The sequence below is a fragment of the Chrysemys picta genome, chromosome 1 (genome assembly GCF_011386835.1).
Source record: "Chrysemys picta bellii isolate R12L10 chromosome 1, ASM1138683v2, whole genome shotgun sequence".
NCBI lineage: Eukaryota > Metazoa > Chordata > Testudines > Emydidae > Chrysemys > Chrysemys picta.
Window position 1 is genome coordinate 191,023,694 of NC_088791.1, and position 25,953 is coordinate 191,049,646.

General features: G+C 44.9%; 1 protein-coding gene across 2 annotated transcripts in view; it reads left to right on the forward strand.

Moving 5' to 3' along the window:
• Nucleotides 1-16,651, forward strand: part of LOC101946162 (trifunctional purine biosynthetic protein adenosine-3-like) — a 46,517-nt gene extending 29,866 nt beyond the window's left edge. For both annotated transcript variants that reach the window (XM_042855780.2, XM_065589802.1), the window contains exons 14-22: nt 2,428-2,626; nt 3,080-3,331; nt 3,690-3,842; nt 6,344-6,547; nt 6,993-7,142; nt 11,944-12,077; nt 13,893-14,034; nt 15,547-15,662; nt 16,356-16,651. In XM_042855780.2, the coding sequence (XP_042711714.2) occupies nt 2,428-2,626; nt 3,080-3,331; nt 3,690-3,842; nt 6,344-6,547; nt 6,993-7,142; nt 11,944-12,077; nt 13,893-14,034; nt 15,547-15,662; nt 16,356-16,637 (1,632 nt within the window). In that variant the 3' untranslated portion in view covers nt 16,638-16,651. The remainder of the gene's footprint in view (nt 1-2,427; nt 2,627-3,079; nt 3,332-3,689; nt 3,843-6,343; nt 6,548-6,992; nt 7,143-11,943; nt 12,078-13,892; nt 14,035-15,546; nt 15,663-16,355) is intronic.
• The last annotated feature ends 9,302 nt before the right edge of the window (nt 16,652-25,953 follow it).

The following is a 25,953-nucleotide window of genomic DNA, read 5'->3' on the forward strand; positions in this document are numbered from 1 at the left end:
ACTGATGCAAGCCCTGATTTGCATCAGTGCACTGTGTCTGCATTAGCAGTTGGCACCAGCGTTAACTGCATTGCCAGAGCTTCACCAATGTAAGCAAACCCATTTGTAGTTACACTGGTGTAAATTTCCCTACTTTAGAGAAACCCTCAGTGACAGTTGTTATGGGAAGCAGACATGAATAGATGCAAGCAATATGGTAATCTTCAAAAAACATTTAAAAGTCTTTCTTGAGTAAACAAGACTTCATTGTGTGTTGATAAATTGTATAATCAATTGCTTGACCATGCTTTGGTTCATTATTTTGTTATGAAATATACTCAAGGCCAAATAACCAATGTCAGTCAGGTTTATTAATATGGTACAAGAAAAAGGTTCTATGTGATACCAGTTTCTGAAGAGCAGTCCCATGCAGATATGTTATATTCACCTTATGAAGAAAGTGTGCTCCCCAAGTTACACACTTCAGCTGGTATTATTTATGTGGTTTTGCAAGTTTTACATTTCTTTACACATCACTAAAATCCAACTGTTTGCTCCAGTTCCCTAACTTGTTGTCTTGTTCCTTCCTTATTGTCATTTTGGATACTAGCATTCCAGGTATTGTACTAAAGCATAGGAAACTTATCTAAATCAAAATACATACATTCATTCTGAATGCTTACTTCAGCAAATGCAAGGTGTTATGGGATACTTAGCACAGACAATAAGAAGATTGTCCACTCTTCTTGCCTATGATGTGGCAACCATGTCAGAGCTGCTCATAGACTCATAGACTTTAAGGTCAGAAGGGACCATTATGATCATCTAGTCTGACCTCCCGCATGATGCAGGCCACAAAGCTGTCCCTACCCTTCCCCTTGACTCTGCTGTTGAAGTCCCCAAATCATGTGGTTTAGAGACTTCAATTAGCAGAGAATCCTCCAGCTAGTGATCCCTGCCCCATGCTGCGGAGGAAGGCGACAAACCTCCAGGGCCTCTGCCAATCTACCCTGGAGGAAAATTCCTTCCCGACCCCAAATAGGGCGATCAGTAAAACCCCGAGCACGTAGGCAAGATTCTCCAGCCTGACCCTCATTAGCCATTATACTATTTACCAGCGATGGCACGCTGTTCCTTTGACTAAAATCATGTTATCCCATTAAACCATTCCCTCCATAAACTTATCTAGCTTAATCTTAAAACCAGACAGGTCCTTCGCCCCCACCGTTTCCCTCGGAAGGCTGTTCCAATATTTCACCCCTCTGACGGTCAGAAACCTTCGTCTAGTTTCAAGCCTAAACTTCCCCATGGCCAGTTTGTATCCATTCGTTCTCGTGTCTACATTAGTACTGAGCTGGAATAATTCCTCTCCCTCCCTGGTATTTATTCCTCTGATATATTTAAAGAGAGCAATCATATCCCCCTTCAGCCTTCGTTTGGTCAGGCTAAAGAATCCAAGCTCCTCAAGTCTCCTTTCATACGACAGGTTTTCCATTCCTCTGATCATCCTAGTGGCCCTTCTCTGTACCCGTTCCAATTTGAGTTCATCTTTTTTAAACATGGGAGACCAGAACTGCACACAGTACTCCAAATGAGGTCTCACCAGTGCCTTATACAACGGAAGCAGCACCTCCTTATCCCTACTAGATATACCTCGCCTAATGCATCCCAAGACCGCATTGGCTTTTTTCACCGCCACGTCACATTGTCGACTCATAGTCATCCTGCGGTCTACAAGGACCCCGAGGTCTTTCTCCTCCTCCGTTACTTCTAACCGATGCGTCCCCAGCTTGTAACTAAAATTGTTGTTAGTCATCCCTAAATGCATCACCTTACACTTTTCACTATTAAATTTCATCCTATTTCTGTTACTCCAATTCACAAGGTCATTCAAGTCTCCCTGCAGAATATCCCGATCCTTCTCCGAATTGGCAATACCTCCCAGCTTTGTGTCATCCGCAAACTTTATCAGCCCACTCCTACAATTGGTTCCGAGGTCAGTAATAAATAGATTAAATAAAATGGGTCCCAAAACCGAACCTTGAGGAACTCCACTGGTGACCTCCCTCCAACCTGATAGTTCACCCTTCAATACGACCCGCTGCAGTCTCCCTATTAACCAGTTCCTTATCCACCTCTGGATTTTCATATCGATCCCCATCTTTTCCAATTTAATCAATAATTCCTCGTGCGGTACAGTATCAAACGCTTTACTGAAATCAAGGTATATTAGGTCCACCGCATTTCCCTTATCTAATAAGTCTGTTACTTTCTCAAAGAAGGAGATCAGATTGGTTTGGCACGATCTGCCTTTGGTAAAACCATGTTGTAAGTTGTCGCAATTGCCATTGACCTCAAGATCCTCAACTAGTTTCTCCTTCAGAATTTTCTCCAGGAAAATTTTTGCTATCACAGCTATAAATTGGTTCTCTCACTCTCTTGTTACAGATTGCACAGATGTGTAAGAAACATGACACCATTGGCCAGGACTTGGTTGCCATGTGTATCAATGACATCCTGGCTCAGGGAGCAGAGCCCCTCTTCTTCCTTGACTATTTTGCCTGTGGGAAACTTGACGCTGAAGTGGCTCAAGCAGTCATAGCGGGAATAGCTGAAGCTTGTAAAAAGGCAGGATGCGCTCTCTTGGGTACGGGCACTCACTTCCTGTATGGGATTTGAAGGTTCTGATATAAAATTATTACTGCCATTAGTACGCAGACACTGAGCCTGATTCTCCTCTCTCACTTACTCTGGTGCAAATTGGAGCAGAATTTGAGGCACCGGATTCTTAGTGCACTTAAAAAAATGTCCATTCCCTCTCCAAATAGAACTTCCTCTCCCTAACCCAAGAGGCACCATTTTGATTTTTTCCCAGAAATCAGTGCTCAGGTAATACTTTTCCCCTTCCCACTGTTCATTTTTGTAACTCTGAGCTTAACTAGCTTTTTGGTTGAAATAAGAAACGTGCAGTTTAAGCTGTGCCTGTCTTTTTAGCAACACCGAATATGCCCCCAATTTGAAAACTGCAATTGATTCCACATTAGAAATGAAATGCGGATGTTTTTACAGTTAGTGCTGCCTGCTTTCTCCCTTCCCCTAGGAAGAGAGATTGCTGAAATGCCAGGCATGTATTCGCCTGGAGAGTACGACCTCGCTGGCTTTGCAGTTGGTGCAGTGGAACGAGGCCAAATGTTCCTGCAGCAGGAGAGAGTTGCTGAGGGGGATGTCGTCATTGGACTAGCTTCTTCTGGGATTCACAGCCATGGCTTTAACCTTGTAAGGAAGATTCTCTTAATGTCTTCCCTGCACTACTCGTCTCCAGTACCTGGTGGATGTGGCGACCAGCCGTTAGGTATAATAATATCTGCTTTTTAAAGGTGAACCTTCCTGGAAGTGAATCCAGTTCAGTTATTTTCTTAAATAGACACTGGCAGGGTTTTTAGACCTCAAGATTGAATTTCCTAGTTATGGTTGCCACCAGCCCAGTTTTAGGCCCATGGTCCAGTTCCTTGGTTTCTGAGATCTTTCATCCGTTTCCCCACAGTGTGGCAACACAGCTTGCAGTCTTCCCACGCTACTCTTGATAGGTTCTTTGTCCTATAGATAGGAAGAGGAATGCTGATAAAAGCATAATTTCTTGTATTGCCTGATAAAAGTGCTTCTGCGCTGATTTTTATCTCTAATGATTTTGTAAACTTTTATGATCACAGGAGAACTATTGCTAACTCCAACCAAAATCTACAGCAAGGCTTTGTTGCCTGTCCTTCGTTCAGGGCATGTGAAGGCCTTTGCCCCTATAACTGGCGGGGGGTTAATGGAAAGCATCCCCAGAATCCTACCTGAATCATTTAGTGTAATTTTGGGTAAGTGTAAAAGAACCTTTTCTGTTATAGGTAAATGACATCTAATATAGACCTGATTTTTTTTTTTTTTTAAAGCCTGGTCTTTAGGAGACTTAGGGTATCAAGGGCGGTGGGGGGGGAAATCCCAACAGTGAATCTCAGAGCCTGAGGCTACAGACTTGGCCTCATGCTACGGCGCTAAAAGTAGCAGTGTAGACATTCCTACTTGAGCTGGAGCCTAGGCTCTGAGACCTGCCCCCCATGCTGGGTTTTGGAGCCCAGACTCCCACCCAAGCAGGAACATCTACAGTGTTATTTTTAGTGATGTAGCGTGAGCTTGAGTCTGTAGACCCAGGCTCTAAGACTTGCTGCTGCAGGTGTTCTTTTGCAATGTAGACATACCCTTAGAAGTGAAGTACCTGATTTATAGGTACTAGTACCTCTGAGTGGCTTAATGGGCACAAAAAGCAGGGCCACAGTCTATAAACATCTTGCTTAAAATGTTTGTGTTATAGTTTTAACAAGTTTCAGCAAAATGTGTAGCTGTTAAGGAACATCTGTTTCTAGGAGGAGACTAAGAATTCATTAAGATAGCTTCTGCTTCTCAAACTGCGTACTCAGATTGAACGTTAAAGCTTGGTAAGGGAGTGAAATTGTACACTTTGGACTACAGTCTATATATATCTAATACAGTGTTATGGAAAGGCAGTAGCTTCTCCACAGATAAGGACGCATCTCGGTTTCCATTACAAGTCTGATCTTGGCCACCAGCCAAAAGTCCACAGAATTGATCTGATATAAAATTAGCACATAAAATTTCTCTCAGATTTTAAGTAAATTGGACAAAGTGTCTATAAATTACAAGATATTAAAAATACAGGTGTTCAGCAGAGTTCACAAAGTCTTCTAACATTCTCTGTCCTTCAGTAGAATGAAAATAGAAAGGAAAGAAATGAAAACTGAGTTTACTGTTTCATTTAGTTGTGTCCGGGATCTAAGATTAGATGATAAAATTCTAATTTTAAAAGTTATTCAAATTTTATATAGTTATGTCAGAATGGCGTGTTGGCTCTGTCAGCTTAAAATAGGCCATCAACTAACTACAGGAGACAAACTCATTAAAAAAGAAAAGTCTCTAGTTCTCTTCCTGTGGAGATACATTTGCAAGGGAGGCTTGTTCTAGAGAAACGTTCTAGCAAAGCTGGAGCTAATTAGACAAGTTTGTAAATTAAGACACTAAAAAAAGGTGTTTGTCACAGTTAGAATATTCTATCTAAAACTCTTTTTCCAGATCAGTAGGAGATCATTAAAATTAGGTCTGTTGGGTTTCTCTCTATTTGCAATATGGTTCACAGGACCACGCTTCTGAACTTTACAGTCAAGTTTTAAAGGTTAGTAAGTGTTCAAATAGGAACACGAGAGGGGCACAGCAGACTATGACAACCATTACAGTGCTCCTGATGAGTCTTGGGAAAATCAGTAGGATGCTGATAAACTTTATAAAGTATGCTGACGGCTGGCTCAGCGGCAGTGCACCAATTCTTCCTTCGGTGCACACAGTAACCCATCATAAAGTGCAGGGCAGTGTTTCCCAAATGGTAGGTCCTGATAGAAGGTTTAGATGAGTCGTAAGGCCCCAGGTAAATATACACTTGTTTCAGCTTGATGCAGAGGGGAGACCTGGGGGGTTGGAAAACGGCCCTGCCCCACACTCTCACTGCAGCAGTGGCGCCTGTCCTGCGGGGCTGGGCCCAGCTCCCCACCCCAACCATTCAGACCCGGCATGGGGTCACAGCGCCACTCAGGTTTGGCCTGGCTGTCTCTCCCCAATAGGGTGACCAGACAGCAAGTGTGAAAAATCAGGACAGGGAGTGGGGGGTAATAGGAGCCTATATAAGAAAAAGACCCAAAACTCTGGACTGGCCCTATAAAATTGGGACATCTGATCACCCTACTCCCCAAACCTGAGATGCTGCATCCCTCCCTGGCCTAGCCCTGTGAGACAGGAGGCACCATGTCAGTGTGGGGTGGGCTTGGCCTCTAGCCCCCCCTTTTCCCACCTCCTGTCCACACAGGACCAGTATTAGGGTTGTGGTGTGGGTGCATAAATGTAATGGTGTGTCACAAAGGAAAAAAAAAGTGCAGTGGTGGTTTGCTTATTAAAAATTTGGGAACCACTGGTCAGTAGCAAATTCCTCTGCTCTCTGAATTCAGTCACTTTGAGCCACCTGCACAGCACAAGGCAACCCCTGCACTTTCCACAGTGGGTGTAAATGGCCTGGGCTTGAGGTTTCTGACTGATCTGGGACAAATGTCACTTTGCTCTATCACTGTTCATCTACAGCAGTATGTTTTCAATAGGCTGTGCAAAGGCTTTAGCAATGCAGTTCCCATAAGCTTTAATGCTAGTTGCACAGGAAGTTAGCTGCCCAATGCTTTTAAAATGTAGAGGATATTATCGATTATACAACGGTTTATATCCAACACTTTTGCTGATCTATAAACATTTCAACCGTTTTCAGATGCTTATAGTTGGCAGATACCTGAAATCTTCTCCTGGCTCCAAACAGAGGGGAACCTCTCAGAAGAGGAGATGGCCCGAACGTTTAATTGCGGGATCGGTGCTGTCTTGATGGCAGACAAGGAGCTGGCTCAGCAAGTTCTGAAGGATGTACAGAGGCATGAGGAAGCCTGGCTGATTGGAAATATAGTCCCAAGCCACACAGGTTACTGGGCCTCTTAAGTTGAAATAAGAAAAATGGAATTCCATTCATTGGGGCCTGATCCAAAGTCCATTGAAATAATGAAAAACCATTCATTGATTTAAATGGGGTTTGGACCAGACCCTTAGAGATGCCCTATTTAAGCTGTATACCAGGGGTCGGCAACATTCGGCACGCGGCTTGCCAGGGTAAGCACCCTGGCGGGCCGGGCCAGTTTATTTACCTGCTGACACAGCAGGTTCGGCTGATCGCGGCCCCCACTCGCCATGGTTCGCCGTCCCGGGCCAATGGGGGCGGCGGGAAGCGGCGTGGACCGAGGGATGTTTGTTTATTTATTAATTGCTATATTTCAAATATTGGATGAGTGTTGATGTTAGCATAAATTATCATTGATCGGTTTGCTTAGTTGATTCTAAATAGAAAAGTATTTTGATATTTTACTTTGAAGGATCTTCTTATGTCAAAGTCAAGAATCTCCTTAAAGCCTTGCAGTTAAATAGATTCCAGTTTCTGCAGAATGCTGCTGATACGGACAGTCACCTGCATGTCGAGCCCCAAAAAAGCAAAGTGAAAGTAGCTGTTCTCATCTCTGGAACAGGTCAGTTTGCATTTGTAATTGCACAGGATGACTTCTTAACGCATGAAAGGCCAAATTCAGCCCCACTGTAAGCATTTACATTTACTTCACTGCTGTTGTACCTTCTTAAACCAGGACTGAATTTGACCCAAGGTCAAAAAGATGTTCTGTGCTAGCCCTTCTATCAGGAGATAAGTCTTAGACCATATGTGACACTGTTGACCTGCCATCCCAAATGGAAAGAATGAATTAGTCACATGACAGCCAGTCATGAGACTAAAGCAGCCTTCTGGGAGGGTAGAAAAACAGAGATCTGTGTCAAGTATCGGGGGTAGCCGTGTTAGTCTGTATCTACAAAAACAACAAGGAGTCTGGTGGCAGTTTAAAGACTAACAGATTTATTTGGGCATAAGCTTTCGTGGGTAAAAACTTCACTTCTTCAGATGCATAGAGTGAAAGTTACAGATGCAGGCATTATATACTGACACATGGAGAGCAGGGAGTTACTTCGCAAGTGGAGAACCAGTGTTGACAGGGCCAATTCAATCAGGGTGGATGTAGTCCACTCCTAATAATAGATGAGGAGGTGTCAATTCCAGGAGAGGAAAAGTTGCTTCTGTAATGAGCCAGCCACTCCCAGTCCCTATTCAAGTCCAGATTAATGGTGTTAAATTTGCAAATGAATTTTAGTTCTGCTGTTTCTCTTTGAAGTCTGTTTCTGAAGTTTTTTTGTTTAATGATAGTGATTTTTAAATCTGTAAATGACCAGGGAGATTGAAGTGTTCACTTACTGGCTTTTGTATGTTACCATTCCTGATGTCCAATTTGTGTCCATTTATTCTTTTGCAGAGGGACTGTCCTGTTTGGCCAATGTACATGGCAGAGGGGCATTGCTGGCACATGATGGCATATATAACATTAGTAGATGTGCAGGTGAATGAGCCCTTGATGGTGTGGCTGATGTGGTTGGGTCCTCTGATGGTGTCGCCAGAGTAGATATGGGGACAGAGTAAGCAACGAGGTTTGCTACAGGTATTGGTTCCTGGGTTGGTGTTTCTGTGGTGTGGTGTGTAGTTGCTGGTGAGTATTTGCTTCAGGTTGGGGGGTTGTCTGTAAGCGAGGACTGGCCTGCCTCCCAAAGTCTGTGAGAGTGAGGGATCATTTTCCAGGATAGGTTGTAGATTGTGGATAATGCGCTGGAGAGGTTTTAGCTGGGGGCTGTATGTGATGGCCAGTGGTGTTCTGTTATTGTCCTTGTTGGGCCTGTCCTGTAGTAGGTGATTTCTGGGTACCCGTCTCGCTCTGTCAATCTGTTTCCTCACTTCCCCAGGTGGGTATTGTAGTTTTAAGAATGCTTGATAAAGATCTTGTAGGTGTTTGTCTCTGTCTGAGGGGTTGGAGCAAATTCGGTTGTATCTTAGGACTTGGCTGTAGACAATGGATCGTGTGATGTGTCTTGGATGGAAGCTGGAGGCATGTAGGTATGTACAGTGGTCAGTAGGTTTCTGGTATAGGGTGGTGTTTATGTGACCATCACTTATAAGAGCCTTTGCACTGTAGTGTCCAGGAAGTGGATCTCTTGTGTGGACTGGTCCAGGCTGAGGTTGATGGTGGGGTGGAAATTGTTGAAGTCCAGGTGGAATTCTTCAAGGGCCTCCTTTCCGTGGGTCCATATGATGAAGATGTCATCAATGTAGCGCAAGTAGAGGAGGGGCACTAGGGGACGAGAGCTGAGGAAGTGTTGTTCTAAGTCAGCCATAAAAATGTTGGCATACTGTGGGGCCATGCGGGTGTGGACAGCCAATGGGGGACTGCAGAGTGAATCTACAAGAAGAGAAGTCTCCTGTAGTGGTCCCTGAGGAAGGAACTTGGGGCTGGGTAGAAAGACCCAGCTGGAAGATTTGTTTTCTTTTTTGGGAGAAGGCCAAAAAGGCAGGCCAGGCCTTGTCTTCTCCATTGTCTCCAAGGACAAAGGAAGAGACAGTACCTTGGGGAGGAGGGGCACAGCTTAAGGCTCAATGGAAGACTTTTGTGTTTGTTTGGAACATTGTTAATAAAACCAGATCCCAGGAAGGGCTGTTACTGGACTTGTGAGAGTCTCTTTTTTGAGTTATTGAGTATTGAAGAGGGGAAACTGAGGCAGGGGACCACAGAGCCACCCTTGACTACAAGGGGGCATGCGAGAGGCAACTGACTGTTGCATACTGCTAATCCACAAATTCTTTAGTCCTTTTCCATTCGAGTGCTTGTTAAAGCAGATAGTATTTTAATGCATCCAAATACTTTGATGAAACATACGAGGATTAGATCGCTCAGGTGATGGTAACACATTGTCGCTACCTTGCCAAATCAAACAACACCATGTCAGTAGTGACCACAAATTATTATCTAATGGCTGTTTGGTGAACTGAAGTAGTGCTCTGTCTGATTTTCAGTGGACAGAAACCACCACCACCACCACAACTGGCACTATAGCTGGTCCCCCTACTGTCACTCTCAGGGCTGGTCTACACTAGAAAATTAGATGAACCCAGCTATGTCGCTCAGAGGTGAAAAAAATCCACACCCTTGAGCGATGTAGTTTAAGCCAACCTAACCCCTAGTGTAGACAGTGCTAGGTCAATGGAAGAACTCTTCCATCAACTTAGCAACTGCCTCTTGGGGAGGTGAATTAACTAAAGTGATGGGAGAACCCCTCCTGTCGCTGTAGTGTCTACACTGAAGCACTACAGCAGTACAACTGTGCCACTGTAGCGTTTCAAGTCTAGACAAGCCCTCAAAAGAGGCCAGGGATTGAATACACACGGAGACTGAACTGTGCTTGCACCCCAGAGGGGCTCCCTCCAGGCAGGTCATGTCTGAAACATGTTGCTACAGTAGTGGGGGGAAGCTTATACTGGCTACGGCTGTGGTATTCCTGTTGTATGGATAAACAAGACGTTGGTCTTGAAGGCTTTCTACCTGGCACTCATCCTTAACACACATTTCACGTATAAAAATAGAAAAATATTAAAAATTATATAAAGTAGTAAAAGGGAATAACGTGGTTGGCAAGATTTCTCCATGTAATGGAAATTCCAGACTGTGTAGCATTACAGAGGGGTGAAATATAGGAGAACATGAAAAGGACTCAAAGCTCTTTGAAAACAGGGGTTCAAAACAGGTTGCCAAAAATATTAAGAAAACAAGGCATTGTGCAATAACAGCCAACCTAGAACACTCCTAACTGTTGTTTATTTAGGAGCAGATGTTATCCCCAGAGCCCTCGCTCAGTAACTTGGCTAGGCATGGGAGAAGGGGGTGAATCCTCCCCTTAAATAATAGAGCATAGTTGTTGGAGTAATCTGTATAACATCAGTGCCTCCTGCCCCCCATACTCTTTCCTTGTGCACATCTGCAGCTGGACTCTATGTACTTTGTAGTGAGCTTTCCCTAGGTTGCAAGAGTGGCCAGGCTTTGCCCATTAATGTGGCTGAGCTCTTCTGGTCACTTGTTGTTCAGGGCGTGGTACAATGCCTATGCCAATTTTGGAGCCCCCAAAAGGAAAGCTGGTTGTATTATTGCTTGTTATGATGCTGCAGGCATTCATCACCCAAAGAGTGATAGCTAAGGCTACATTTTAGTCATGGGTATTTTTAGTAAAAGTCGTGGACAAGTCACAGGCAGTAAACAAAAATTCATGGCCCATGACCTGTCCATGACTTGTACTATATACCCCTGACTAAATCTTGGGGGGGGGGGGGGGGGCGGCCTGGGGGCTCTGTGCGCTGCCTCTGCCCTGAGTGCTGGCTCCGCAGCTCCCATTGCCTGGGAACCATGGCCAGTGGGAGCTGCAGGGGAGGCGCCTGCAGGCAAAGGCAGCACGCAGAGCCGCCTGGCCGCGCTTCTGCCTAGGAGCTGAGCGATATCCCTGCTTCCGGGGAGTGCCCCAAGGTAAGTGGCGCCCAGAGCCCTCGCCCCCTCCCGTGACCCAACCCCCAGCACCTGAGCCCCCTCCCACGCCCAAACTCCTGCTGCTGGGGGAGGGAGGCGTGGTGGCCCTCGACTGCCCCAGCATTGGCCAGTGCAACTAGTCCAGGGGCTGCCTGAGCTGCACTGGCTGCTGCAGAAGTCATGGAGGTCCCGGAAAGTCACGGCATCCATGACCTCCATGACAAACTCGCAGCCTTAGTGATAGCACATTCAACCAGAGAATAAGCAACATCCAAAGCGTTACTTAAGAACATGCCAATATTTGAGATATGTAGGGCCGCTACACGGGCTTCAGTACATACATTTTTTTTTTTTTTTGGAAACATTACGCTCTAATCCATGCTGTCAGAGCCGACGTGGCACTTGGTACTATAGTAATATCTTCAGTCCGTGCCGAAGCTCCCTCTTCCCACTGGAGTTACGGCTTGGAAATCACCTGAAGTGGAGAACCCATAGGGAGACTGCTTGAAGAAGAGGTTACTCACTTTGTGCAGTAACTGCAGTTCTTCAAGATGTGTCCCCCTATCGGTGCTCCACTACCCGCCCTCTTCCTCCTCTGCTTCGGACTGTTCCATATGGGACATTTGGGTGCAGAAGGAACTGAGGGTGGTTTGCCCGTGCAACCCCATATAGCTTCAGTGCATGGCACGAAGAAGCATAGGGCATGTGTGTGGGCCAAATGGATGCTGCTAATGGAAATCTCTGATCAAGGGGTCAAGAGGCGCATGCGCCCCAGAAGTGGAGCACCCATAGGGATATGCATCTCAGAGAACATTAGTTAATTCACAAAGTGAGTAAAGTCTTCAGCCTCCTGTTTATAAGACCACTTGTTCTTCTCTTTTAATTTGAGGTACAAACCTTGCGGCACTTATCGCATATGCAAAAGAACCAGCAAGCTGTGCACAGATAGTTCTTGTCATCTCTAACAAGTCTGGAGACGTGGAAGAATTGAGAAATGCAGCCCGGGCTGGGATTCCCACCAGGGTAAGGACATCCATTTCCTTTCAGTCACCAGAGAAACAGCTACTGCTTTTACAAATCTGGAACAAGTTTTCACTAATAATTCTGGACCCACATTTATTTAAACTTTTTATGTTAAGTTGTTAGCTAAAAGTATAAAACAATGGCATCAGATAGCTAAGATCAAATCCAAAATCATGTAGGACCTGATCCAATGCTCATTGAAATCAATGGAAATCTTTCCATTAACTTCAATGGGCATTAGGGCCCCAATTCAGTGAAGGATTGAAGTGTGTGCATTGAAATCAATGGGACTTTAGATGTGTGCTTGCTTTGCTGAGCCCCATGCAGCGTACACCTTTAACTGAAAAGAGGAAGAAGAAATCAATAAAACGTCATTTTTTTTGGACTGCATGGGCACAGTCTCACTCACTTTCCTCTCCTATGCTGCATTTCTCCATCCGCTTCTTGAGCATGTAGTGAATATCTGCATAAGAAGACCTCCTATCTCTCACACCATCCCCAATTACTTTCAATAGCAAAGTGAGTCTGATTCTGTTGTTGTTATTCAGATTAAGTAGAAAGCTGATCTACAGCAGAGGCGGGCAAACTTTTTGGCTTGAGGGCCGCATTGGGTTTCTGAAATTGTATGGAGGGCTGGTTAGGGGAGGCTGTGCCTCCCCAAACAGCCAGGCGTGGCCCGGCCCCCAACCGCTATCCGACCTCCCCTTCCCCCCCGTTTTTCGCCTCCTGATGGCTCCCCCAGGACTCCTGCCCATCCAACCCCCCACATTTCCTGATGGCCCCCTGGAGATCCCTGCCCCATCCACCCCCCCCCCCCCGCTCTCTGTCCCCCACCCGCCCCCAGGCCCCCTGCCCCATCAACCCTCCCCTCTTTCCTGACACCCCCCAGGACTCCTGCCCCATCCAACCACCCCTTCTCCTGGACCGCCCCCGGACACCCCGCCCCTGACTGCCCCCCGCCGCCCCATCCAATCCCTCTTCTCCTTCCTGACTGCCCCGTGGGGACCCCACTCCCATTCACCCCCCGTGTTCCCCGCTCAGACAGTAATGAAGGACATAGTAGCATTTAGTGGTTCTCCCATGCATCTGAAAGTTTGAGCTAGCTCCCCCAAACTGTTAAACGGGAGGCACCTTAAATTTTCTCCAGCAGTATATAGGCTCATATCTGAAAAACGTGTGTTAAGGGCCTTCAAAAGATTTTCATGAGGACGAGGAACACTGCTCCATCACCTACATTGTTGAAAGTCGTCTTTAATGGAATTGAAACACTTCCCCTGGGTATCTGGGTTTTGATCTGTAGTAGGAAGAACAAGAACTTTGCTCATCTTACACACCATGTCTGATCAGTCCAGTGTCTTTTAAAATAAACTCCCTGTTGCACAAGTCAATGACTGTAAAATGATGGTGCTGCTTTTGGTGAAACCATATTGTTTTAAAGTAAATCCATTCACTTTATATGCATTCTTCATGTGCATCTGGATTCAGGATAGGAGTAAGAACTTTGTCAATCATATCTTCTCACATGAAAAAATCACTAGAAAACACCCTTTTAAGGAATACTGCTGCACTGGCTGGCAGGTAAACTTAGATGATGCTATAGATCTTTCCCATTTCTGCTTTGTATGATTCTGTGAATTGCAAACACCGATTGATAATACACGTGAGCACTAGCAAGGCTATAATTACTTTTTAAAAATACTGGTATATTTTGGCATGGGCCTATTTTGATTTTCCTTTGTTCTCCAAGTAGTTACCCTCATTCTTACACACTGAGTCACTTTTAGTGTTTTGGCTTTGGTTGTTTTAATATTTTAGGTAGTTGACCATAAATTGTATGGAAGCCGCTCTGAATTTGACTGCACAATTGACAGAGTCCTTGAAGAATTCTCTGTTGAACTGATCTGTCTCGCAGGATTTATGAGAATTTTGTCCAGTGCTTTTATCAGAAAGTGGAATGGTAAGAAACCAGAATAAATAATTGTTATCAATAGCTGTAAAAGAGGCATGAAAAATATCAATACTTGGGGCCCATTCAGGAGCCTTGGGGCCTATCCAGTAGCACACGGCATTACCACTACAGGGCAAGATTCTAACACCTTTTGTCATATTGAGTAGCACCGTCTTCTGCATACCGTTGTATTTAAATCAGTAGGGAGTATCTTATGCTTTCATTCATGTAATTCATTCACTCGAATCAATGGGGCTATGCGAAGGGTAAGATATTACCCAAAGAGCTAAATTGTGCCCTGGGTATTGGGATAGCAGAGGGGCAAAGAGGAAGGAAGGTGGGTGAAAAGGGCTGGGGAGCAGGTGGAGGGTTGGTTCTGTTCACTGCAATGCACCTGGTGGCATAGCTGTGCCAGTGTGCCAAAGGGCACATGCTGTGCTGGGTATAGACTCTTTGCCAAGAGTAGCAGGGGAACTGGGAGTGAGACTGTGAATTCTCAAGTCCCTCCTGGGCTGCTCTATGAGCAGCACAACAGTGCACTGCCCCTTACTCTGGGCTTGAGGTAAAACCATGATGGAGCCTAGAGTGAATAAGGCTATTAGAGTCTGACCCACAGGGTATATATACACGGCCTACGTCATCTGACTCGGGCTATGGGGCAAAAAATTGCATTGTAGATGTTTGGGCTTGGGCTGGAGGCCGGGCTCTGAGACCTTCGTCCTAGGGGGTTTTCGGAGCCTGGGCTCCAGCCTGAGCCTGAAAGTCTACTCTGCTATTTTTAGGCCCACGATCCCGAATCAATTGATCCAGGCTCTGAGACGCAGTTCCATGGGGTTCTCATTGCAGTGGAGATGTACCCATAGAGACCAAGGTTCCAGTCACAGACCCCTCTGCCCAGCAGAGGCTGGGAGTGCATACTCCCTAGCCATTGAACCCTCTATCCTGTTAACAACAGTCCAATTCCTGAGGCCTCAGTGAGAGGTTACTCACTTTTTATTCAGACCTTATTCAGACATCTCCTCCCGCCCCTGCCGAGGAGTGATCTATGTCACACTTTCCCATCTGCTGTCTCTGCACTGGCACAATAGCAACTCTGCAGAGCGGTCTCTCTCTTTCCCAGCTCCCCTTATGCACAGAGTTGTGAGCTGGGTATGCAACTTAGGGGGAAGAAGGAACTTTCTGACCCCTTCCTCCTATCTGTGGCGATGGAGGACAAGTGACTGTCTTGCCTTTATCTCAAACCTCATTTTGCTTGGCTTGAAGCAGCAGCTGTACTTCGCTATCCTTGGCCCTGGAAATGTAGTATTTCCTCAGAGTCTAGCCCCACCATCTCTGCTTTTGCATTTTAACCCTTGTGCACCTTAGTAAGTTCTGATTGCTGTTTGGAGCCTTCCAGCTTGTTGAATGACACCTAGTGTTATGAGCTCTTGCTGACAAATATTTTATTAATGGACTATCATCTATGTTTTTTATTTTAAAAGAACTTCAGCTTAAATGTTCTATTTTTTTAATGATTTTTAGGTAAAATTTTGAACATTTGTCCATCACTATTACCTTCAGTCAGAGGGGGAAATGCCCATAAGCAGGTGCTACAACCAGGAGTCAAAGTCACTGGCTGTACAGTACATTTTGTACTTGTAAGTATTGTTCTGCCTCTCAGAATTATTCTAACTCTAGGCAAATGATTATTGTATCACAATAACAAATCCATAAATGTTCTCCAGATAATATCAGTGTAATGAACTTGTACCTGGAAATACTGGAATTATTACCAATAAAATAGGAAGAGTTAGAAGTTAAATTTCTGTAGGAAGATTAGCTTATGAATAGGAATGTGCAAAAATGGGCCCCAGTCCATTAAAGACCCAATGCATGCTTTACCCTATGCATGTGAATAATCCCACTGATGCCCTTCCCACGTGATCCATCCCTTTCTATCGCCTTATTTCTATTGCCCTGTTCTCATTCCCTCCCTCACCCTCCTTCCCTTCACAATAGAGGCTTGTCCCAGTCTTTTCTATCCTGAAAAACTATCCATCAACTATCTTTTTACATCTCCGACATAACCCCCCATCTCTCCTTTTTATTCCCACTCATCGAATGTGTGGTCTGCAACTGATGCAATGAATCCTTCTCCTCCATCCCTTCAGTCTGCCTTCTCCCATCTCCACACTACTGAAAATGTTCTCACTAAGGTCCCTAGTGACCTCTTCTTGGTCAAATCTCAAGGCCTCTACACCATCCACACCCTCCACCTAGACCTTCCTGCTACTTTGGATGCTGTCAGCCATCTTCTCCTAACAACAGATTTATAAATATCTCCCACTTAGGAGGAAGCGAATACAGGAGCAATTATTCTCCAGGAGCCCGTCTCTGTGAACACAGATGATACCGAGGAGACCTTGTTGGAAAGGGTGAAAGAAGCAGAGTGCCGAGTCTTTCCCATTGCCTTGCAGCTGGTGGCCAGTGGAGTGGTGCGACTAGGAGCAGATGGTAAAACCTGCTGGAAACAAGGAACCCAAAGCTTGACTCATCATGAAAAGCAAGATTGCATTTCCTCCACTACTACTCTGAAGCCACAACAGTACAACAGGCTACAGTCAAATGAATGAATGTCCTACTCATTGCTCACTAGTTTTTCTCTGTCTGTTGTTTCTTCTGTCCTGATTTCAGGCAGACCAGTTTCATATCTTTCATACACAACCAGGGATATATCTTCCCCAATCTAAAGTTACAGTTTCTTTGCTAAATCAGCGTTGGAACCTAAATTACCACATGTTGGGTTTGTGCATGTTCAGCTGTTTGTTAAAGGAATATATATATTCATAAAGCAAAGAACCAAAGAATTTAAGGTGTGAAATAACAATGGTTTATAAGGGAAATCTAGATTAATTCTGTGAAATACCAATTTTGTCAGCATCTCCTTTTGATTGTTAATCTGATTCCAGAAAACCATGAGCTTCACAAATCAACCCTATATGAATTGAAGCAAGGACAGGGAGGCAAGCTACCACTAGGCATTCTACCACCAAGGGCAGATCCAGTTAGATCAAAATTAGGTCCCTACTTGACAGGAGAGGGAGATGGAAAAAAATTAGGCAACTTCTTAGAGGAAAAGTGCTAATTTTGTAGAAAGAGGTTGGTGTCTCAGTGAGTATTCACCCCTTTCCATCGCCATGGTTGGAGGCTCCTGGGTGTCTCTGTCTTCTCCCTGGTGGGTCTGTAGCTCTGTGTAATGGGGAGTGAGCCTGGTTGTTATGGCAGAGAAGGGGGAAAGAAGTGTTAATTTGATCCTTGGTGAACTCCATCTGCCTGCGAAGTCAGAGACAAAAATTAGCACAACTAGGTTTAGACATTAGTCACATTTCTAGAATTAGGATCAAAGCCTCCGCTACTAGCAGTTCCTGGGGCCCTGCTCTCACATAGGTAAAAATGCAGCCAAAAAGTTGGAAGTGCCCAATTTTATGGAAAACATTGAATTGTGTTTTCTGCAAAATTATCTATGAACTAAGGTCCTCATTAAAGGTGGAGCCAGCCGACAAGTAGCAGGCCCAAAAGTCAGCTGTAAAAAGGGTAACTGACTTTGAGGGAAAATTTTACAAAATGGATTACATTTTTATCAAGCAACCTTTATCTTATTTAAGTTCTCAGGGAGAAGCTATTTTCCCTAATCTTTCCTTCTCATGTTGTAGGAGCATGTTTTGAAGGTATGTCAAAGCACAATCCAATTTCTTGAGTGGGAAGGGCATTTCAAAATATTTTAAAACATTACACAGAAGATTACCAGTATATATTGAAGAATCTTTTTGGATCCTGTTAAGGATAGTGAGAAGGACCAGAAATACGCATTTTCCAGGTTTCTGATAGCAAGGAGAAAGAGGATGATTTCTCCTTCAAGTGACTGGGTGCACATACATTCCACTGTAAGAGCTTGTCTTTACTACCGGGGTAAGTCGATCTAAGTTATGCTACTCCAGCTACGTGAATAAGGTAGCTGGAGTCAACGTAGTTTAGGTCAACATACCCCGGTGTCTTCACTGTGCTGCGTCAATGGGAGACGCTCTCCTGTTGTCTTACCTTAATCTTCTTGGGGAGATGGAGTACCGGGGTCGGCCGGAGAGCGCTCTGCAGTCGATTTAGCGGGTCTTCACTAGACCCACTAAATCGCCCCCTGCTGCATCGATTGCAGCAGTGTCGATCTCCCTATAGTGAACACCAGCCCTAAGTGTGTGCATGCCCAATGTACTTGAGACAGACTTTTGCCACCCATTCCAGCAGGCAGTGCACATATCCCCCACTATCCTCCTGCCCTGAGCGGAGGGTATAAAGGACATGATAGCCACCTCCCTCTCCATTTCTTCTTACCACTCATGGCGGGAGTCAGAGTTCCCTGTTACCCCTGATCTTCAGTTAGCCAGCCTTTTAGAGGAATTCTTGTATTATATATATTTAGTGTTAGTAAATACCAGATCAATTAACTGGGCAAAGATCCCCAGATTTCAAACAACGTGCCATGCGCATGCCCATGATCCTGGCTAGTGCCAGACAAAAGTTGTCCTATCTGCTTAGGCAACAAATGTGAGGCACAAATGGCTTCTTTGTACCTCCTTCCCAACCAGAACAAAGAAACAAAGGGATTTCTGCCTTAAAGTAAATCTTCTGCTAAAGGTGATGCATCTCTCATCAGAGCCCAGCTCTGACCCTGAGAGGACAGAGCGTTCGTCCGTGAGGAGTGCCCCACTGGCAGCCTCTGCTTCCAAGCCAAAATCTGGTGAGAAACATTACTCGTCATTTTCTGTGGCCTCCTCAGACTGTTCAAAATCCTCCTCTCATCCTCCGAGACCGACCAACCTTCACAATCTCATTCTTCTTCTCACAGAAAGTCTCTGAAATTTGAAGTCTGGTCATAAGCACCAACACTCCCCAGCATCATTGATGGCCCTGCTGGTGCCAGAGTCAAAGACCAATGCCTTCTGCCTACCAGAGAGATCTTTAAGCCCACTGCTGTTGGGTCTGGCACCCCCAGTGTTAGCAGCTTAGCACTCACCTCTGATATTGATGCTGTCGATGTTGCAGGCATTCTTCAACTATCTTTTTGTCTCTCTCTCTCTCCTGGACTTTCCTTGTTACATGAGCTGGTGCCGACCTTAGTGCCTTCAGCTTCATCTGCACTGCCAGCACCAGCAACTTCACTTACCACCATGGTTGTGGCAGTTCCATCCACTTTGTCTATGGGTGCTGCACTGTCAACACTGACTCACCTGTCCTGCATTCTGACCGCCTTGTCCACCAGCACCGTTGGATACATCTTTGAGTGTGCTACCTTTGGGACAACACAGTATGTTGCTGGTGCTGAGACCTTCCACCGATGCCTATGGGGATCACTCCACCATTTACTGAAGAGTTTTTTTGTGTTTCCTCCTCTTCAGACTCAACCATGAGAGACCCATTCCTCCGGGAATGTCTTTCAGGACTCCATACAGACAACGTTGTAGAGATACCCAAATTAGAGCAAGAACATTATTATAAAGATGTCCCAGGATGGTGCCATCCACTGTGGGCAGGTCAAAGACTGGATGGTCCTCCTTGTCTGGCTTCAAGACTATCTAGGTCTCTATTGGCCACTCAATCAAAAGAGAGTCACCTCCTCATGTACCTTAATAGTGCCTAGAGACAATCCTCTTCCAAACCCACAACCAACGGGTCTATTGGAGCCTACAGAGCCAGAGGAGACTGAGGATATTCCTGCCCTCCACCACCCCAGTATGTCTTCCTTTTCTCCGGAGTCGACATCACCTCCTCTTGGAGGACTTTCAAGTTTTTCAGGACCTCATTAGGAGACTGGCCACATCTCTGGGGCTACAGGCAACACTCATACAAGACAATCTGCACAAACTGTTGGATGTCTCTCAAATTCCCACTCCACAAAGCATTGCCCTTTCCACTAATGAAGCCTTGTTGGATCACCCAGAGACCCTCTGGCAGACATCAGCCTCTGTACCTCTCACTGTCAAATGGGTGGATGGATGATACTAAGTCCCCTAGCCAAAATTCAAGTATTTCTTTACACAGTGGCAAACAAGCATCTGACACAGCCTCACCCTAAGGCTATCCCCCCAAAAAATAAGGAATACGAGACTGGACCTCTATGAACCTTCAAATGAGGGTGTCAAATTAGGCCTTGTTGTCCAAATACACCTTATTAACGGGACAGCAATTTCAAAATTTGTGAACAAAGTGGCTCAGGAATACAGGGAACAGTTTTTGGCCATCATATCAGAAGGTTATCTCACTGCTTGCATGTCCCTCCAAGGAGCGATGCATCACGTTCAGTGGCTATGTAACCCTTCTGCCAGGTTGAGCCAGCAGCAACCAGGGCTGGGTTCAATATCTAGGGATTCCTTTCCATTGATACAACAGAGAACCGGCTTGATCCCCCATCCAGTAACCTGGGAAAATTACACACCACCCCTGGGTGCCTCTGAGAGGCAATACTTTCCCACTCGCAAGCATAGAGTCTGAGTGTAGAAAATAAACTTTTAATAAAAGGAGGGAAGTAACTGGGTGTTAATTTGGGGAAATACCACAAACAGAGTTCATAAACATAAACCATGAGTAAAAGACACCCCCCCAAGAAGGTTCGGCAGTGTCCTTTTCCTCTCAGTTTAAGTCCAACAACCCATGTGCTCAACCCTTCTCTGCACCCCACTCATAGTTGCTGTCCTTCATCAGTGCAGACCCAAAGTTCAGAGGTGCATCTGCAGAGTTCACTTCCCCCCTGGGTGGGGTAAAGAGGTACCTTACTCGCTCCACTGCTCGGGGACTCGCTTGCTGCCCCTTTCTGCCGGCCACCCTGCTCACTGCTCTCACCATGCCTCTCCATCAGCGGCCCTGCTGGCCGCCTGCTCTCGCCACGCCATCAGCTGCCCAGCTGGCTGCTTGTCGCAGCTCTCCACTGCTGCCCGCCTGCTCACCGCGCCTCTCCACCAGCCGCCCTGCTGGTCATTCATCACATCTCTCCGCCGCACCAGCCACTTGTTCACCAGCTGACTGTCAGTCACCTTCTGCTGCCACCTGCCTCTCTGCTGTGACATCTGTACATCAGTTTCAGTAATTTTCAGCTCTTTGCAGGCCAGGCAGAAACATTGCCCCATCTCAAGTGATTTCAGCTCTCAGTTATTTTTAGCTCTTAGCAGGCAGAAACATAGTCCTACCACAACTGATTTCAGCTCTGATTTGGTATTTAATATAACAAAGAGGCTCCTAATGAAGCCTGTTTAGCTCTATTCTTTGAACAGAGGGGAGGAACAGCTTAAATCAGTCTAGGGAGAGTCCCTTGATGAGGGTGTGCAGCCTCCTGGCTGGGGATTCCTATCTCCACCCCTCTTACTTTCACATGGCTCTGGCATTCAACCCCCTGGCTTAACAATATCCTTTCACTGAAGGTGACTCCCCTCGTTTGGAACAGTTTAAGCAAAGTCCTGCTTCCCTGTATTCCCACAGTAATTACAACATTTTGGTAACAGCATTTCATTACCCCATTGGTTTCTAGATTGATTGATTTACTTAGTAATCCTTATTCATGTGTTACTCTATGTCTTATCCGGTATCTTTATGGGACCTGAATTTGGTATTATCTTGTTCGATGGGTTCCACCTTTTTGAGCCCTTGGCAACAACATCCCTGCCACTGCCATCAATTAAAACAGTCTTTCTGGTAGAAATTATCCCCGCAAAGAGGGTGTCAAAGCCCCGGGCACTTCTAGCGGGCCCTGTTTTCACAGTATTTCACAAAAACAAAGCCTTGCTTTGGCCACACCTTAAGATTTTGCCTAAGGTGGTCTCTGCATTCCACCTCAACTCGATCATTCATCTTCCAGTGTTCTTTTCGAAATCTCATTCTACCAAGGTTAAAGAAAAGCTTAATTCCTTGGATGTTCGGAGAGCTCTGACACTTTACCTGGACTGCAAAAAGTCTTTCGGATCCTGTCTTAGACTTTTTGTAGCCTATGCTAAGAGGATTAAAGGGTTACCTGTTACAGTCCAGCAAATTTCACATTGGGTTTCTGACTGCATCAAGCTTTGCTACGATCTAGTGAAGGTCTCGCCTCTACTGAGGATAACAGTCTACTACGCTAAGGCTCATTCCACTTGGCTAGCCTTTTTGGAGTAACATTCGTGTGGTGGTCACTTGCAAAGCAGCAATGTGGTCATCGCTATATATACTTTCTCCACACACTGTGCCATTACTTAGGCTTTCTGAGACAATGCCAACTTTGGCCATCTCCAAGTAGTCTGAAGTTCCACCATCTGTAAGGAAAGTGCTGGTGAATCACTTATGGTGGAATGAGTATGTGCACAGCCACTCAAAGGAGGAAAAAATGGTTACTTACCTGTACAATGCTTTGTACCTATTCTTCTAGATGTGTTTGGTCAAATATACATTCCACACCCCTCTCACCTTCCCTGCTACTTCAGCAATTGTAGGTGTGCCTAGTGCACTCATCTGTCTACAGTGGACTGCATTTGTGCACCACACATCTTGAAGAACATCAGGCACTGTACAGGTAAGTAACCATTTTAGTGACAAAGGAGTCACCAGACTTGATTTGCAATGGAAGCTGAATCTCCATTTTCACAATGTCAAGCCAGTGACAGGCTTGGCAGTGTGGGCTTCTTCCTTTAACTAAACACTTTGCCCAAGTAGGAGGCTTATTTTAACTCTGTCAGAGTAATGGGCCATGTGCAAATAAAATAAATCAGTGGGGAGGCAAGTCAGCCAAGAAATTATTGGAGTAGTTGGAAGAAGAAACAGCTAGAATTGAGCTTTCCGATGAAGGAGCCATTGATTGATTGATTAGATCAGATCAGGGACATTTATATCCCCTAAGGTTCAATGAATAAACACTTTTGTTTTGGAATTGAGTTTCATATCCTGTACTATCGTAGGTCAGACTCTTGGCTCTAGTGAGATATTCCAAAGCCTGCGGCAAACTCCATTATAATTTACATTACGAGAGAGGGGAGTATTTCGTTCAGGTTTTGTATTCATGCTTGTACTGTGGTGAATGTGTTTTGATAGTTGGAGAAGGTAAAGAGAACTATTCCCTACTGTTACCTCTTGTCTACCTTTAATATACAAGACATTTATGACTTCGATATAGCAAATGATAGAGTTTTATTGTTATGATTACAACAGTGAACTTCTGTTTTCATGTTATTCCTTTCCTTTCTCCCAGATTATGCTGAGGACAGCTGAAAAATGCTTTTGATAGACACAGGATAAACACACATTATTGCTTCTGTTCTCTTATGGTACTGTAGTCGTATAGTGATATTGTACTGTGAATTGTATAATCTTGTTTCAACATATTCAAATCTAACACAGTTATAACTAGAGCCTTACTCTTCTTATTTATGTATCTCAGCTACTCCCTAGTGAGGAGGGCTTTAAACTAGGTTCGACGGGGACAGGTGAGCAAAGCCCACAGGTAAGTGGGGAACATGGAGATCGGGGAGATGGGTCGGAAACAAGAGGGAGTGTGGGCTATACTGGCACAGAGAAAGGAGAGTCAGGACAAAACTGGGAGGAAAGATCAAACCAGTATCTTAGATGCCTATATACAAATGCGAGAAGTATGGGGAATAAGCAGGAAGAACTGGAAGTGCTAATAAATAAATACAACTATGACATTGTTGGCATCACTGAAACTTGGTGGGATAATACACATGATTGGAATGTTGGTGTGGATGGGTACAGCTTGCTCAGGAAGGATAGACAGGGGAAAAAGGGAGGAGGTGTTGCCTTATATATTAAAAATGTACACACTTGGACGGAGGTAGAGATGGACATAGGAGACGGAAGTGTTGAGAGTCTCTGGGTTAGGCTTAAAGGGGCAAAAAACAAGGGAGATGTCATGCTAGGAGTCTACTACAGGCCACCTAACCAGGTGGAAGAGGTGGATGAGGCTTTTTTCAAGCAACTAACAAAATCATCCAAAGCCCAAGATTTGGTGGTGATGGGGGACTTTAACTATCCGGATATATGTTGGGAAAATAACACAGCGGGGCACAGACTATCCAACAAATTCTTGGACTGCATTGGAGACAACTTTTTATTTCAGAAGGTTGAAAAAGCTACTAGGGGGGAAGCTGTTCTAGACTTGATTTTAACAAATAGGGAGGAACTTGTTGAGAATGTGAAAGTAGAAGGCAGCCTGGGTGAAAGTGATCATGAAATCATAGAGTTTGCAATTCTAACGAAGGGTAGAAGGGAGAACAGCAAAATAGAGACAATGGATTTCAGGAAGGCAGATTTTGGGAAGCTCAGAGAGCTGATAGGTAAGGTCCCATGGGAATCAAGACTGAGGGGAAAAACAACTGAGGAGAGTTGGCAGTTTTTCAAAGGGACACTATTAAGGGCCCAAAAGCAAGCTATTCCGCTGGTTAGGAAAGATAGAAAATGTGGCAAAAGACCACCTTGGCTTAACCACGAGATCTTGCACGATCTAAAAAATAAAAAGGAGTCATATAAAAAATGGAAACTAGGACAGATTACAAAGGATGAATATAGGCAAACAACACAGGAATGCAGGGGCAAGATTAGAAAGGCAAAGGCACAAAATGAGCTCAAACTAGCTACGGGAATAAAAGGAAACAAGAAGACTTTTTATCAATACATTAGAAGCAAGAGGAAGACCAAAGACAGGGTAGGCCCACTGCTTAGTGAAGAGGGAGAAACAGTAACAGGAAACTTGGAAATGGCAGAGATGCTTAATGACTTCTTTGTTTCGGTCTTCACCGAGAAGTCTGAAGGAATGCCTAACATAGTGAATGCTAATGGGAAGGGGGTAGGTTTAGCGGATAAAATAAAAAAAGAACAAGTTAAAAATCACTTAGAAAAGTTAGATGCCTGCAAGTCACCCGGGCCTGATGAAATGCATCCTAGAATACTCAAGGAGCTAATAGAGGAGGTATCTGAGCCTCTAGCTATTATCTTTGGAAAGTCATGGGAGACGGGAGAGATTCCAGAAGACTGGAAAAGGGCAAATATAGTGCCCATCTATAAAAAGGGAAATAAAAACAACCCAGGTAACTACAGACCAGTTAGTTTAACTTCTGTGCCAGGGAAGATAATGGAGCAAGTAATTAAGGAAATCATCTGCAAACACTTGGAAGGTGGTAAGGTGATAGGGAACAGCCAGCATGGATTTGTGAAGAACAAATCATGTCAAACCAATCTGATAGCTTTCTTTGATAGAATAACGAGCCTTGTGGATAAGGGTGAAGCGGTGGATGTGGTATACCTAGACTTTAGTAAGGCATTTGATACGGTCTCGCATGATATTCTTATCGATAAACTAGGCAAATACAAATTAGATGGGGCTACTATAAGGTGGGTGCATAACTGGCTGGATAACCGTACTCAGAGAGTTGTTATTAATGGTTCCCAATCCTGCTGGAAAGGCGTAACGAGTGGGGTTCCGCAGGGGTCTGTTTTGGGACCGGCTCTGTTCAATATCTTCATCAACGACTTAGATATTGGCATAGAAAGTACGCTTATTAAGTTTGCGGATGATACCAAACTGGGAGGGATTGCAACTACTTTGGAGGACAGGGTCATAATTCAAAATGATCTGGACAAATTGGAGAAATGGTCTGAGTTAAACAGGATGAAGTTTAACAAAGACAAATGCAAAGTGCTCCACTTAGGAAGGAAAAATCAATTTCACACATACAGAATGGGAAAAGACTGTCTAGGAAGGAGTACGGCAGAAAGGGATCTAGGGGTTATAGTGGACCACAAGCTAAATATGAGTCAACAGTGTGATGCTGTTGCAAAAAAAGCAAACATGATTCTGGGATGCATTAGCAGGTGTGTTGTGAGCAAGACACGAGAAGTCATTCTTCCACTCTACTCTGCTCTGGT